Here is a 15,336-nt window from a genome sequence, read left to right on the forward strand (position 1 = left end):
CGCTATAGCTCAAGATGAAACGTTGCGTTTCAGTTTCAAATGTTCCGGCGTTTTTCGTTTACGCGCCGCTAATAGCGGGCTATAGCGGCGTTTTACACAAGCGCCACTATTGGCTCTATACCTCATTTCCAAACGCTGCGTTTTGATTCATATATTTTGTGGCGCTTGTACTATAGCGCCGCTAATTCTGTGCTTAAGCGGCGTTTTTACAGAAGCGCCACTAATTGTACTATACCTCAATATTGTACGCTGCGTATTGTTTAACATTTTTTGCGGCGCTTACAAATAAACACCGCTAATTGTGCTTTATAGTGGCGTTTTTATAATGCGCCGCTACTGCCACTATTCCTGAATATTAAACGATGCGTTTTGTCAGATTTATTACGGCGTTTTTGTTTAAAAACGCCACTAATTATGCTCTTTTGCGGCGTTTTCCTAGAAGCGCCGCTATTGTGGGATCTTTACCGGCGTTTTAGGATTAACGCCGCGAATGCCTGATTTTTAGAGGCGTTTTACCTACAAACGCCACAAAAAATGCCGCTAAAGCCCTCTTTTGGTGTAGTGTTGGAAGGATTTAACATGTCCCTTATATGAGAATGCTTTAAGTAGTGTGGTCGTTTATATGAAAAATTTGTAACATCTTGCTATCATCTGCATAACTTCTTGATTGTTCCGAATATGCTGATTCTTGAATGTCAGCATGTGTTTCTTCTTTTGCATAATTCATGTGTGATTATATTATAAATGAAATTAAATGTTACTTTTGAGTCTTCTATATTCAGATGGAAGCGAAGATGAGATGAGATATAAAAATAAATTAAACTGGAGGCTGTGCCATTGGTTATGGAGTAGGATCAGGCTGCCCCTTGAGTGCCATCATTTACTTTTGGCCTTGAACTTGCCAAAACTTCTCGGTTTGTTCACAGTTTAATATTCTGACAGATGCCTCTCATGGGGAACTGGCAATTGCTTCATTCCCTAAAGCTTTTAGATTACTATTTAGGCCCGCGCGAGATGCTGACGTGGACGCGATTTCGGCCCGAGCGTGAACAGTACCTGTAATAGCCCGATTTTAGGCTTAGTCGGAACAGTGGTTTCGGGACCACAAATCCGACGAAAAAAAAATGTAATGGCTTGAATTTTCAGAGGTGTCGGAACGGTGATTCGAGATCACTAAATTCGACAAATGGGTAGAAAATATTATTAATTTAGTAAGTATAAGTTAAATATGAAGTTAGGAAAATTTTTGAAATAGTGAATAGTGCACTAGAAATAAATATTAAAATAATTAGAATCGAAATGAGGTATCAAGACCTCGGGGATTTTAAACTGAGCCATAAATATTTTTATAAATATTTATGGAGTGTTAAAAGTTAGTATTAAAGTTTCGTTAAGAAATTTTAAAGTTCCGATAATTAATTGAACAAAAGGACTAAATTGTAACAAATGCAAAATTTTGGGAAATGATTAAATAGCTTAAATGATAAAAGGAAGAGGGCTTAAAAGACAAATAGACCCAAGGTCTATTTGGGCTGGACAACAGAGGCATGAAATCAGCAAGAAAGTAAGGAGAATTAAGGGCAAAATTGGAAAATTGCAAAATTTGCTTAATAAAGTTAGGACCCAAGTGGAATTATCTAGATTTCTCTTCATTTTCTGAATTCTCATCAGCTAAAACACCATGGAAGGGCTTCTTCAAGCTGGTTCTTCATATTTTTATTACAAGTAAGTTCAATTCTTGACTATTTCTTGAAATTTTGTATTTTTATGACTTTTACAACTAGGCCCACTTGTTAAATTCATTAGTTTTTGATTTTATGAAAGAAGTTGAAAGTTGATATGAATATGTGCTGGAAGTATATGATGATTTAGCATGAAATTAGAGCTTTAAATTGTTCATATGCTGATTTTATTGAAAGAATTGAATAGAAAGTGAATGTTTGGGACCTAATAGTAAAAGAGTTTGAAGATAGAGTTATATGTGAAAATTCTGAATTTCAATAGTTGTGTAACAACTTATAATGTCTAGTAAAGTACTAATTGAGAAAATTAGATTAATTGATGGGTTAATTGAGAAAGGACCGAATTGTATAAACTGTGAAATTTGGGGCAAAATGGAAATCAACATTTTGCACTAAAGCAGTTTTGGACAGCAGCAGTAGTGTAACTTTGAAAAATCACCAAAATTGTAGAGATTGAATTAGAGGATGAATAAAATATGAAACTAAAGCTTATTGAGTCTAGTTTCTTATAAAAGAAATGATGTAAGCAATGGAATTGTAAATCATGAGATATAATAGATTTTGTGAGACAAGGTCAGAATGAATTCAGGTTCCCTGTTCTGACTTTGGAAAATCATTAAAATTGTAAAAAATGATTATGAGTTATAGTTTATATGGTTAGAATCCTTAATGAGTCTATTTTAGAAGAAACAAGCTAAAACATCATCCGAATTCTGTACAATGAGATAATTAATTTTAGTGAAGAGTGGTCGGAACTGTCAGACAGCGAAACAGGGAAACTTTAAAGAATAAACTGTACTATTTGGCTGAACCAAAATTATGAAAATTTTATGGTATGAAGATATGTGAGTCTAGTTTCAGGAAAATTAACGGATCTTAATTTGGAGCTCTGTAGCTCCGGATAAAAATAATTTAGTGACTCTGACTCGGATAAACAGCTTTGAAAATACATGTTAGTGAATATTGAAATTATGGTTAATGTTGTTTAAGTGTGTTATACACATTAAGGATGTGGAATGGAGAGGAGGAGGAGGAAAATTGGGAAATATATGAATGATTCGTGTATAAATGGTCATATGTTTGATTATAACTCATAAACGATGAAATATGAATGATGCTTATTTTGTGCATTATTGGTCATGGTTTAAGCTCATGTGTGAAAATAAAGTTTCATAGTATGTGTGTATGGTATATTCAGTATATGATTTGGCATGAAATAATACCATGAATGGTTTATGAATTAACACATGTTGGTAAGCCCGATATATGAATAAATGATCAAATTGAGCGGAGCCGGATTTGAGTACTTCGATCAAGAGACAAAGTGATAAGTGGCTACACTTATCGATCAAGAAACAAAGTGATAAGTGGCTACACTTATCGATCAAGAAACAAAGTGATAAGTGGCTACACTTATCTGATCAGAAACAAAGTGATAGGTGGCTACACTTATCTGATCAGGGACAAGTGATAAGTGATCATACGTAAGACCATAGTTATACTATGGCAAAGTGAAAGTGAAGTACTCAATTTTCCGTGACCGTTCCCTAATTTGATTAAGGATGGTAAGTGACAAATGGGCCGAAAGAATTAAAGTAAATGGATAAGTGGTAGTGTATTTATATCAGGACGATGTTGTTATTCAAACTAAAGTGATATTTTCATTGCTAAATTGAGAATTTCATAAATGTGTTATTGAATGGTATAATCAATAAACATTGAGTTAAATGGTAAATACGTATTAGTTTTGAATTTGATGTCATTGAATTGTAAGTGATTTAAATGGAAATTGCTAGTGATATGATTTAAATTATGAGCATGAGAAATTGCGAATTGAATGAAATGGAAATGAAGCATTAAATTGCATGAGTATGTATCGGGTCTCATGAGCCCTAATTATTATGATTATAATATTTTGAGGATATATTGTGAAAAGTTATAGAAACATGTTAATTATTTTGAAAGTTTTAATTTTGATGAAATTTTATAACTCGGTTAAATACGTTTACAAGTGTATGTGTTTTGGTAATGCCTCGTACCCTATTCCGGTGTTGGATACGGTTAAGGGGTGTTACAGTACCCAACAGTAAAAAAAATAAAATACCGGGCCCATTTCGATAAAATTTAAAAATATAGGGCTTTTTTGGTATTTTGAAAAAATAAATTTTGAATCTTTTTGTATTTGTATTTATTTTTTTTAATCAATTAACTCTTCAATATTACATCAATAGCAACAAGTACAAAAAATATTCAAAATTGTTACCAACAAGATTTGAACCAAGGTACTAAGAAAAAAGAGCAAGCATCTTAACCAACTAAGCTAAACTAATTAATTGACATATTATAGATATACTGTTATTATCTTAATTATATTACTTACGTTCTAACGATTTATCGGACATATTCCATACACGTGTCAAATCAGAAAAAATAATACAACAATTCTGTAAAAAAAATCCGGTGTTACTTCAAATAAATAAGGAAAATAATGATTTGAATGTTTTAAAATTCAATTTTAAACCGAAAAAATCGAAATTTAGGGGCAAAAAAGGATCCTTTTTGATGAAAAGTGCGGCAAACCGCCTTCGACAGTTTGTCAGGGCGTAGATCTCGAAAAGTTATTCGAAATAAAAAAAAATCGTCTCAATCGAACAATCGAGCCAAAAGTTATGGCCTTTCAAAGTTTTTCAAGCTAAAAAACATAAAATGTTCATCCACATCAGCAAATCGCGTCCTCGTAGGCGCGATTTGTGTCCACATAAGCAAAGCGCGCTGACGTGGACGCGATTTCGGGAAAAATGGCCCATTCCGGTAAATAATAAAATACCGGGCCCATTTCAGTAAATTTTAAAAAAAATAGGGCTTTTTTTGGTGATTTGCCCCTTTTTTTCACTATTTTACTACCATTTCACTATTATGTTGTTACTATTTTGTGGTTATTGTATAACTCTTATTTTATTGTTAATTTTGTTACTATTTTAGATGTATTTATTTAATTAAATTTAATTTCAATTTGTTGGGAAACATTAATTTTAATATTTTTAGTTTTTTTGATGTACTATATAATTTTTTAAAATTTTATATTAAAAATAATATAAAAAATTAATATTGACCAGGTCGAGCCCGAATTTTAACATTTTTATTCGGATCGGGTCCAAATCTAACAAATGAGCCTAAAATTTTAATTGAACTTAACCCGGTCCATGAACACCTTCAATTATAATATCAATATCCGACTAAACACTAAAATATGTGATGAAAATTAAATTAAGGTACTAATCTAAATAAAAATATATATAGACAACAATTTAAAATATAATAAGAAAAATATATTAGGAAATTTATAAAAAAATTGAAAAAGAAAATGCCAAAAGTGAGGAATGCAGACAAACAATTCTGGACTCACCATTTTCTATTCTTAGAATAATAAATTTAAATCGCTGGATTCAATCTTCTTTCTTATCCATCCAAACCCAAAAAATAAGAAAAATAAGAAAAAGCTAGGAATATACTTCCTTCAGTATTTATTCAACCATGAAAGCAGCTGAACCTAAATTTTGAAGTGCTGCTTACATCTATTAAAAATTTTTAATTATTGGAAAAAGAAAAGAGTGAGGCGAATTGAATGGGGACGGGAACATCGAGGAACGCCGATGGAGGGTTGCATGGAGGTGAAGAACGAGAGGAGAGCCTTGACCAAGCCGGTGGCCAACTCTACGTTTCGTTGAAGATGGAGAATTACAAGAAGAAAGGAGACCTTATCCCTCATATTTATGGCTCTGTTCCTCTCGTTGGTTCTTGGGATTCAACCAAAGCTGTAATCTCTCTCTCTCTAGTTTCTTTTTTTTTTTTGAATTAATTTTTAGTTATGTAATTGTAATTTTGTTTTTTCTTTTTAAATGGTGATAGCTTTCAATGGAGCGAGAATCGGCTTCGATGTGGGAGCTGAGCTTCGTTGTTCCTCCTAATCATGGTAAAGTGTGTTGCTAGGGTTGCTACTCTTTTTTTTTTTTGTTCTTTCATTTTTGGATATGTTTTGTTTGGTTACTGGGAAAACTAAATAGAATATGGGTGTTGGGAAAAATAAGATTATCCTTTAACTTACCAACTTTTTAGAAGATGTTATCATTAAATTTTTTATTGAAGCTGAAAAAAACTCCATTGCACTATTGAATTAATACTGTATAGTCTACTAGTCCTCCTTTACGTTTTTAAGAATCAGGTTTCCAAATTTAGAGATTACCTTTGGGGTTTCTGATGTAAAATTTTAAGGCTCTGTTTGGGTTTCTGCTTTTGCTACTTCTATTTTTATTTTTTGATTTTTGTTGGATTCAAAAATAGTAGCTAAAGTGAATCTTAGGAATTCATTGGAGTTTTCTACTTATTTGTGTGTTTTACCTGTTTAAATTTAGAAACTTTGGATTTCAAGTTCTTGTTGAAGCCTAAGCATGGTTACATGCCTTGTATTGTCGAGGAGGGTCCAAACCGGTTGCTTACTGGGGGTACTTTACAAGGGGATGCTAGACATGCTAGACTGGCACTATTTAAGCTAGATAATGAGGAGGTTCTTGAGTATCGGGTGTTCATTAAAGCAGACAGGGTATCGCCCTTTGATCTTGCGGCAAGTTGGAGAGCTTATCAAGATAATCTCCGGCCTTCGACTGTTCGTGGCATTCCTGATGTTAGCATCAATGCAGCTCCAGAGACAGGTCATGAGGTATGTCCTATTTGGTCCATGTTCTCTCAATCTTTTATTTTTAAGAGAAAAGTGCTTTTCAACCTGCGGTATGTATTGAAAATATGGGTTCATGTGTAAATTTTCATTTCTGAATTATTGCTCCAAACTTCCAATATGGTTGTTATTTTGTTGAAATTGAATAGCTCTACAGCTGATTGGAGCTTTGCCTTGATTCTTGAGCCTTATGTTTGTTAAGGTACTTGGATGTAAAATTCCTTTGTTTTACTGTGCAGAATAGCTCTTCTGCTAGTTTGGAGCTTGACCTTGAACATTATGTTGTACCTGCTCCATCCACTTCTGCAAACTCAGGGCTCGTTTATGCAGCCAACTTGGCAGAAAATCCACGGTCTCTAACCTCTTCTGGGGTTTCTGGCGATCGACCTGCAACTATAAAGGTTTATCTGGGTAACCCATCTTGCAAATGTGTAAACTAGATTGTCTTATGGGCCTTGAAAAAGATATTTACATATTATCAGTTTAAGGATGTTAACGCACAATGTTGTCCTGCTACTCTGACGCTTTATTTTCTTGAAGTGCCTGTGTCTGACACTTTGGACGGACATGGGCATGGATGTTCAACTCTCCAAAATGCGTGGAAAAGTTTAGACTTGTGCTAGACAGAGACCCTTATCTGACACTCAAGCCCCAGCCTGTATAACATAGGTTTTCTGGTATTTCATGCTGTGTAATTTTTTAGATCATATTATTTAGTAAACATAAATCTTAATTCTAAATGTAATGGCAAGTTCCAGAGGCCTATCCATCAAGTGATGTGTAAGCAAATTGTTGTTCACATTGCATCTTAGATTGCATACTTAATAGGCAGAGATCAATTACAAAGGTTGCCAAGCTCCATGGTTTTTATGATAGTTGCATCTAATGCTATGTACTTACTTTTTCATAGGAGATGGAGGTTATCATACCGGACCCTTCTAAGGTATATTCAGGATCCGGGATGGTTGAATCAAAATCCGTGGGGACCTTTTCACCTTTGCAAAAGCAAGACAGTCACAGGGGGCTGTTCGTGGATAGGGGTGTTGGATCTCCCAGACTGGTCAAATCTTCTAGTTCAAGTACTTTTAGTTTTGATCTTAAATTGGACAGTAAAAATAAGGTTGGATGACATATGTTCCCTCATAGTAACGTATGAGTTGTTCTCTCTTTCTGGTGGTGTTCTTATATTTGCTTCTTTTTCTTTTATTTTTAGAATTCGATGCCAGCAGCTGCTGGAGCTGTTGCAGCTGCTGCTGTAGCTGATCAGATGCTTGGACCAAAGGAGGATAGACATCTAGCCATTGTCCTGGTATTCTTCTTCATAAGTAATTTGTGAGCTTTTTATATGTTATCATCTTTCACCTCCTTTACTATAATTTAGTTGTCACATTGGTGATATCTAGACTTTAAAATGTTAATCATCTTCATATTCCTAAAATAGAACCATATGGCATGTATTCTACTAATTACTTGAAAGAGAATCAGCTGAAGTTTTTAAGAATAAGTGGTGCTAAGTAGTTGCTTGACTCTCAGGTTGGTTTGCCAGCTCGAGGAAAGACCTTCACTGCTGTTAAACTTACACGATATCTTCGCTGGTTGGGACATGATACTAAGCATTTTAATGTTGGCAAGGTTAGTGCATTTTACCTTGAATGGTCTTTTTGCTTTGACTTGTTTCAAATGAAAGAAGAATAACTTGGATCTTTCTTTGTCCATAACAGTATCGACGACTCAAACATGGTACAAACCAGGTAAGTCTGAATATCTCTGTTCAAGTTTATCTTCTGGGAGCATCTCTTGTGAAGCTGCTAGTAAAATTTGTGCTGTTGTTTTGCAGCTTAACAAACTCACTTTCTGTTATTGGCTTTATCTAGTAACTTGATAATTAAAATGGGATATGGTGCAAACTTTTTTTTTTCTGAAATGATTTTTGGTTGGTTATTCACTCTCTCATGCAGAGTGCTGACTTTTTCCGAGCAGACAATCCTGAAGGCATGGAGGCACGTAATGAGGTGAGTGTCTCTGGAAGAGTCTTTGTTTTTTTTCTCCAGAATTGAGTTATTTGTTTCAAGTGCCCAAGTTGATGCCATTTATGTCGCTGGTTTAATAATTGTTTATGTGGACTAAATTAGTATTAAATTTCTTGGTGTTGTTGAAATTAGTAATGTCTAATAATTACTTTTACATTGGGAGGCAACTGAGTTTTGGATGTTATGGATGTATTTCAATTTTTAAGAATCCAGTTTACGGTATTAGTGTTCCTTAGAAGGTAGTAGATTTGGAATTTTATTTTATTTTCAAGAGCAGTTTTAGTCATTAAACACATTCTGGAAACATTCTGTGGCACCTAAGTAGAAGCTGGCAAATTTTTCCCTATAATATGCACATCTAGTAAAAACTTCTAACTCATCTTGAAGTTATGTAAATGAAATATTTGTAGGCAGATACCACAAGAGTAAGAGTCACAAGAGGTAGTTTTGAAGTAATTACATGATCCAAAGCAATTTGTGGTTTTCATCTCTTCATGGCTGGAATTGCCGTTGACAAATATACTTTTTCTAATGAAGTTGGTTTTTCTTTGATGATTGATTGATGGTAACCATATTAGTCTTCTGTTTTGTACGTAGTTTTAATAAGTCACTTGTTACTAGGTAGCAGCCCTGGCAATGGATGATATGATAGCCTGGATGCAAGAAGGTGGCCAGGTAAGTTCTTTTGTGACAATTATTTTCTCCCTCGTTCTGCTGACAAATTTGCTGTATTAAATCCCTTTTAAGTGTAGGTTGGAATATTTGATGCAACTAACAGTAGCAGGAGTAGACGGAATATGCTGATGAAAATGGCTGAAGGAAGATGTAAGGTACTGTTATTACATGGCAAGGAACCAGCTATTTGTATCCTAGTAGAGCTGATATGGTTATTGGGTGGAGCATGTATGATATATTACAGATGAAAAGAAAAAGCTAATATAACTTAAGGGCGTCACACCTTACTTTTTCTGGTTACTTGGGTCATATACTTGTTGATTCACTCAGGTGGCCATACACAAATATTTGGGTATGAATTAATGCACTTTAGTTAGGTTGGTTAGGACTGCATTTGGGACCTAATAGGGGACTCATATTGTGTGCTATTCATGATTTTGCATATGCTGTTTTACCAGAATCATGATTAACAAATGTACATGTGATGTATTGCTTAATGATATAATAAATTAAGCCAGAATGAAATATATCTAGTTTTGATTTTCTAATACGTTTATCTTTGCTTTTGATTGTAGATTATTTTTCTAGAAACAATATGCAACGATGAAAGGATTATTGAAAGAAATATTCGCCTTAAAATTCAACAAAGTCCTGACTATGCGGAAGAGTAAGGCTATTATCAATAACCTTTTACTTCTTGCTCAGATGAAAAGTTCTAGACTTGCTTATCAATCTAGTTTTGCAGGCCAGATTTTGAAGCTGGATTACAAGACTTTACAACCCGGTTAGCTAATTACGAAAAGGTAGTTCCTGAATTGCTTTTGTAGTTCTTCGTTAACATGTTTGCTTCGGATGCAGATTACCATTCTAAGGTGTACCTTTGTGCTTATTGTTACTAGGTTTATGAACCAGTTGATGAAGGGTCTTACATCAAAATGATTGATATGGCTAGTGGGCATGGTGGACAAATACAAGTTAAGTTCAAATCTCCTTCTTTTATATGGCTTTTGTGCTTCATGCATATGCATGTGGGATCAATGTTCATTGTGGCCATAACATGGTGTAACTAGTCTGTATTTTTGTACTTTTAGTTAAAAGTAGTTTGTGTATTTGGCCCTGTCTTGTTTGGCCAATATATGGAGAAAGTTGTCATTATAATGGCATTGTTGTTCTTAAAGCTTTTTCTAGCATATCTTTTGTTTCTTATTTCCTTAAAGTATTAATTCTTAAATGTTTACCTCTTCTCTTTCTCAACTTCTTAGATGATTTAATGGCTTTGCAATATGATCTAAGATTTTGCATGTTTTAACTGGATTCAGGTTAACAACATCAGTGGCTATCTTCCAGGACGAATCGTCTTCTTCTTGGTATGGTGTACAATAAGAAATGAGCTTCAATTATATCACATTATAAAGTCTACTTATTAAGTCCCTTTTCTCAGTTCCTTGTGTTCGTTATATTGGATGCAAAACTTTTTTTGGTTAAAGGAACAACAACTCCTTTTATAAATTGGAGCTTTGAAAAATTTGGAGTCTCTTAAGTATTCTTTTTTCTTCTTGATATGGCTTAAATCATGATTAACATATCAAGTCTGGGTGAAATTATATCTGACATGCAACTGCACTTTTGTCTGCGTTATGTTGCAAGATATGGAAGGAAGCTTAAGACTTGTAACATTCAGATTCTACACCTGTTACATTAATTATTCTATAAGTATCTTTTGTGACGATTACTCATCTCAGAAGTGCCTTTTTTTTTTTTTCCTCTAGTAAGGCATCTGAACCTTCAATGAAATCTTAGCATCTACCATTTCTGGAGTGATACTTGATTTAAATGTTTACATTTACAATTTTCATATTATAATTTGCAGGTTAATACACATTTGACACCTCGCCCAATACTACTTACCAGGCATGGAGAGAGTCGTGATAATGTTAGAGGCAGAATTGGTGGTGACAGTGTATTGAGGTAGCCTTTTCTATTATTTTGATGGCATTATATAACAGGTGGTTGCAATTTGTTTTCATCTTTCTTTTCTTCATGATATACTTTTATCAGAAGACTTAAGTAATCAATATTTGTTTAATTTCCTGTCAGGAGAGATATCCTCTTATCTTTGATATTATTTTTCTGATTTCGCTGTGCTTGTAGAATTAGCATATGCCAGTATCCAGTTTTAACTTATCAGGAAATTTCTTTTCCTGTTGCAACAGTGATACCGGAGAAATTTATATGAAGAAACTCGCAAACTTTGTTGAGAAGCGACTGAAATCTGAAAGGACTGCTTCTGTAAGCTTCACCTTGGTCAATGCTTATTTGTTTACATTTATACCAAGCAAAGTTAATCACTTCTTTCAGAATTCAATTGCATCAATTTTACATTTCTTCCCCATTCCATGTTCTGGTCCTTTACATTTGGAAGCCTGCTTTATGTACTTGAAAAGTGGAGTTATCCCCTGTTGGGTGTTATTTCTTTTGCTTGAGATAGTGTCATTTGGTAGTTTATTGATCTAAATTCAAAAGAAAAAAAGAAAAGAAAAAGAAAAGGCATGCTAACTGTAGATCAGTTGAGTATATGTCAAAGATCTACATTTTGGTATCATCTGTTTTTTTTTATCAATTGGCATCATGGTTTGAGTAAATCAAATTGTATAGATGTTATGGGATACTGTTTCTTTAGATGTTATATATTTTGCAGCCTCCGTACTTGAAATAGGCATAGATTACTGAAACTTTATCAAGCTTTACGTGTGCAGAATATGTATAAGCATTATTTATTTTTTGTGATTTTGTTGTAATCTAGATATGGACCAGCACCCTACAGAGAACGATTCTGACAGCAAGTCCAATTGTTGGATTTCCAAAGGTTAGTGGGAAACCATAAGAAAGTAACTTATATGTCCTTTCTTTCACATTCTAGCCCATTCTGGCTGCTGAATGAAGTATATATTGATATGTTAACAGAGGTATAATTCTTCACACTTTTGATAGATACAATGGCGTGCACTGGATGAGATAAACGCTGGAGTATGTGATGGAATGACTTATGAAGAAATAAAGAAGAATATGCCAGAGGAATATGAGTAAGGCTTCCTCATCACCCTCATGCTACATTTCTCTTCTTGTTGGTTAAGAAAATTGAATGCAAGAGAATCTAATGTTGTTAATAAGCTCTTATTGTTGGCCTTCAAAATGTTATGTCACATTCACTCGGTTATGGATATTGGATATGAGTATGTATCCTAGTGTTTGACTCTCCTTTCATAAAAAATATTGGATTTGCAGAGTTGGCTAAGAAGTTTCTGGAAATAGGATGTAGGAACGGGGATTCATTCTCTTTTTTTTTTTGTGTAAATTTTTCTACAGTTCTAACCTCTTAGGGGATATTACCTTTTATAATTGAATGGCTAATGAACATATTTTTGGAATTATTGTCTTATAGATTACATAAAATAACTTGAGGCTTTAGTCTAGGTGGATTTTTTTAATCATATTGAAGTTAATGTGACTTATATCCTAATGGGGGGCCATAACTGAAGTGATTTTATATTATCACATATGTAATTAGGCTTGTATTGTAATTGGGATTTTTTCTTTTACTTTTCTAGAAGACAAGTTAGTTGAAGACCGCAAAATCCTATAACGTGGACTTATCTAGATGCTTCCATTATTCTAGTCTTCCACTCTTTTTTATTCATCAAAGTGGACCAGGATCTCTATTGGAAACCCAATGGAAGAATGTAGAAAGCAGATGACAATGTAAGACAACAAAAGGTTCACACTGAAGCTGGTTTCTAGTTTCAAACCCGTCATCCTTCTCATCTCTATCAAGATTTAATTTTCTTCTCATTTTACTCTTTATCCACCCTCCTTCAATCTTTGGTCCCAGACCATAACTTTCTCAATTCCTCCTCCACCTCATTTTTGTCAACATACAGATTTAAGTTGCTTTAATTTGATGTCCGTATAACCCAGCATCATCTATTGTCTCTGCTATTCACTTTCTTCATTGCTGATTCAGAATTGCAATTTCTGTAGGAGATGCATATTCTACACCCATAAAGGTGTTGTGTAGAAGATATAAATATTGATATAATTGAAGCCAATCCATTTGGTAAAAAAATAAATAAGTCCTATTCAATTTAACTGAACTAGTTCCTTAATTTCTTCTAGTTTAGAAATGGTTGTCACAAATGATAGAAAAAGAAGGCAGAAAAAAAGTTGGAGAATAAGTTGTAATAGACCAAATTCATAAAAAGATACGGTAAATTTGACATTATATTGAGAATCTTACATTACCTACGGAAGAGGTGGTAATGAGATTACTCTATATATTACCAAATCTTAAGCACTGTTAGGAATGTAAGATTCCCAACTCAAGGAAATCTTCAAAATCCAAACAAGGGGATGGAATTTCAGAATCTTACATTACCACGGATTCCGTGAACCAAACGCCCCTTAAGGGTTTTGGTGCTCTAATATATTGAGTCCCTCTAACCCTGCTTGTGATGTATCAAAAAAGCATGTAATGATTTTTTTCCCCTCGATTGCGCTTTGCTTTCTTCAATACTGCAGTCTTAGGTGATTATGTCTTATTGTTGTTATAGATCTCGCAAGAAAGACAAGCTTAGATATCGGTATCCTCGTGGAGAATCTTACCTGGATGTTATTCAAAGGTTAAGAGTTTCTCAACATACTGAACTTTCAATTGTTTGCAAATAATGTTTTACATTTGAACTTGTGAGATTTAATTCATTTTCCACATTAATGCAGGCTTGAACCTGTAATTATTGAGCTTGAACGACAAAGAGCACCCGTTGTAGTGATATCTCACCAGGTTATATTTAACAGCAAAATCTTGTGCTTTGTATAATTTCTCATCTTCTGAATTTATTATACATCTTGAATGATTTGTTTTTGGTTTCAATTTGCAGGCCGTGTTGAGAGCATTATATGCTTATTTTGCTGATAGGCCCCTCAAAGAAATTCCTCACATTGAGGTAACTACTAGACAAATTGAAATTGGTGTATCTTTACTTATTTCTTGTTGTGGGTGACTTATCGTTTGCTTCTCCCTGATCCAAGAAGTGGAAAAAGAAAACAGAATCATATCTTAGTTTCTCTACTTGATTTTTACCATTGAGATAGAGCTATATTACTTGAACTCAAGGATGCAGATGTGTTCGACATGGGTATATTCAACTTTTCCGAAGTTCTGATGCTCCCTTCTCTCTCTGACGATGCATCGATAGAACATCATCTATGATCCACAAAATGGAAAAAGAACACAGAATCATATCTTAGCATCTCTACCTTGATTTTTACCGTTGGGGTAGAGCTATATATTACTTGAACTCAGGTACAAGTGTCGAGTACAAATGTGCTCATGTCTCCTTACGCATGACCGAATATGCTTTCGGATATGGGCACTTTGAGAGAAATAGAGTCAAAGCAACATAGGGATTGAATGCTCTCCTATAATAGAATTGGAAAAAGAAAAGCTACAAAAAAGTAGGATGAGTTATGGAAACTTGTGTTTTTGAGTTCTTACATCTGTTATGGTTCCTATTTGCAGGTGCCACTTCATACTATCATAGAAATACAAATGGGAGTAACAGGCGTTCAAGAGAAAAGATACAAACTAATGGATTGATCCTATTTTCAAGAAATTTGTTTTTCTTGATATTGGACTTTTCCAAAAGAAAAAACCCATTAAGATGAAAATTTTCATTCATTGTATTTCAATTCTTTGTCAAAATATAACATTAGTAATAATCTAACTGTTGTAACAATAATTACTTATAAAACATGTACCGAAACTTGTATGATGGCCACAACGGCTTGTTGCCAGACTTGTCAATTAGCGTGTGGGGTTTATATGGGTCAGGTTAATTTAGATTTTAAATTTTTTGGGTTATTTTGTTTGATTCGGATTATTTTTTAAGTTTAGGTCATTTTAGGTTTGAGTTGTTTTAATTTCGTATAATTTGAGTTAGAGTCGTTTAGATAATTATAAATGACAAATTATATTTGTTAAAAATAAATAAATCAAGTTTATTATATTAAATTTTTTTCCAGTTTTCAAAATATATATGGTCTATAACTACAAATTTTAGTTATATTGTCAACAAATATTGAATTTTTTTATTTTAGCTCT

The 15,336-nt window shown here is 33.7% G+C and overlaps 1 protein-coding gene across 3 annotated transcripts; it reads left to right on the forward strand.

The window, feature by feature from the left end:
- The first annotated feature begins 5,192 nt into the window (after positions 1-5,192).
- On the forward strand, positions 5,193-15,096 carry LOC105789005 (6-phosphofructo-2-kinase/fructose-2,6-bisphosphatase). 3 transcript variants are annotated; one of them, XM_012616182.2, is made up of 23 exons: positions 5,195-5,559; positions 5,652-5,715; positions 6,155-6,459; positions 6,714-6,875; positions 7,385-7,594; positions 7,688-7,783; positions 8,008-8,106; positions 8,196-8,225; positions 8,433-8,486; positions 9,126-9,179; positions 9,257-9,334; positions 9,755-9,846; positions 9,925-9,982; positions 10,079-10,153; positions 10,499-10,546; positions 11,050-11,147; positions 11,393-11,468; positions 11,983-12,045; positions 12,171-12,262; positions 13,787-13,855; positions 13,953-14,016; positions 14,114-14,179; positions 14,755-15,096. In XM_012616182.2, the coding sequence occupies exons 1-23, from the start codon at positions 5,368-5,370 to the stop codon at positions 14,830-14,832; spliced, it is 2,223 nt and encodes a 740-aa protein (XP_012471636.1). In that variant the 5' UTR covers positions 5,195-5,367; the 3' UTR covers positions 14,833-15,096. The 3 variants fall into 3 exon arrangements, with proteins under 3 accessions (XP_012471637.1, XP_012471636.1, XP_052483557.1); XM_052627597.1 differs by lacking the exons at positions 5,195-5,559; positions 5,652-5,715 and having other exon boundaries at positions 6,161-6,459; positions 6,719-6,875; XM_012616183.2 differs by lacking the exons at positions 13,787-13,855; positions 13,953-14,016; positions 14,114-14,179; positions 14,755-15,096 and having other exon boundaries at positions 5,193-5,559; positions 12,144-12,230.
- Positions 15,097-15,336: the final 240 nt, after the last annotated feature.

This window comes from Gossypium raimondii, chromosome 2 (genome assembly GCF_025698545.1).
Source record: "Gossypium raimondii isolate GPD5lz chromosome 2, ASM2569854v1, whole genome shotgun sequence".
NCBI classification, from domain to species: domain Eukaryota; kingdom Viridiplantae; phylum Streptophyta; class Magnoliopsida; order Malvales; family Malvaceae; genus Gossypium; species Gossypium raimondii.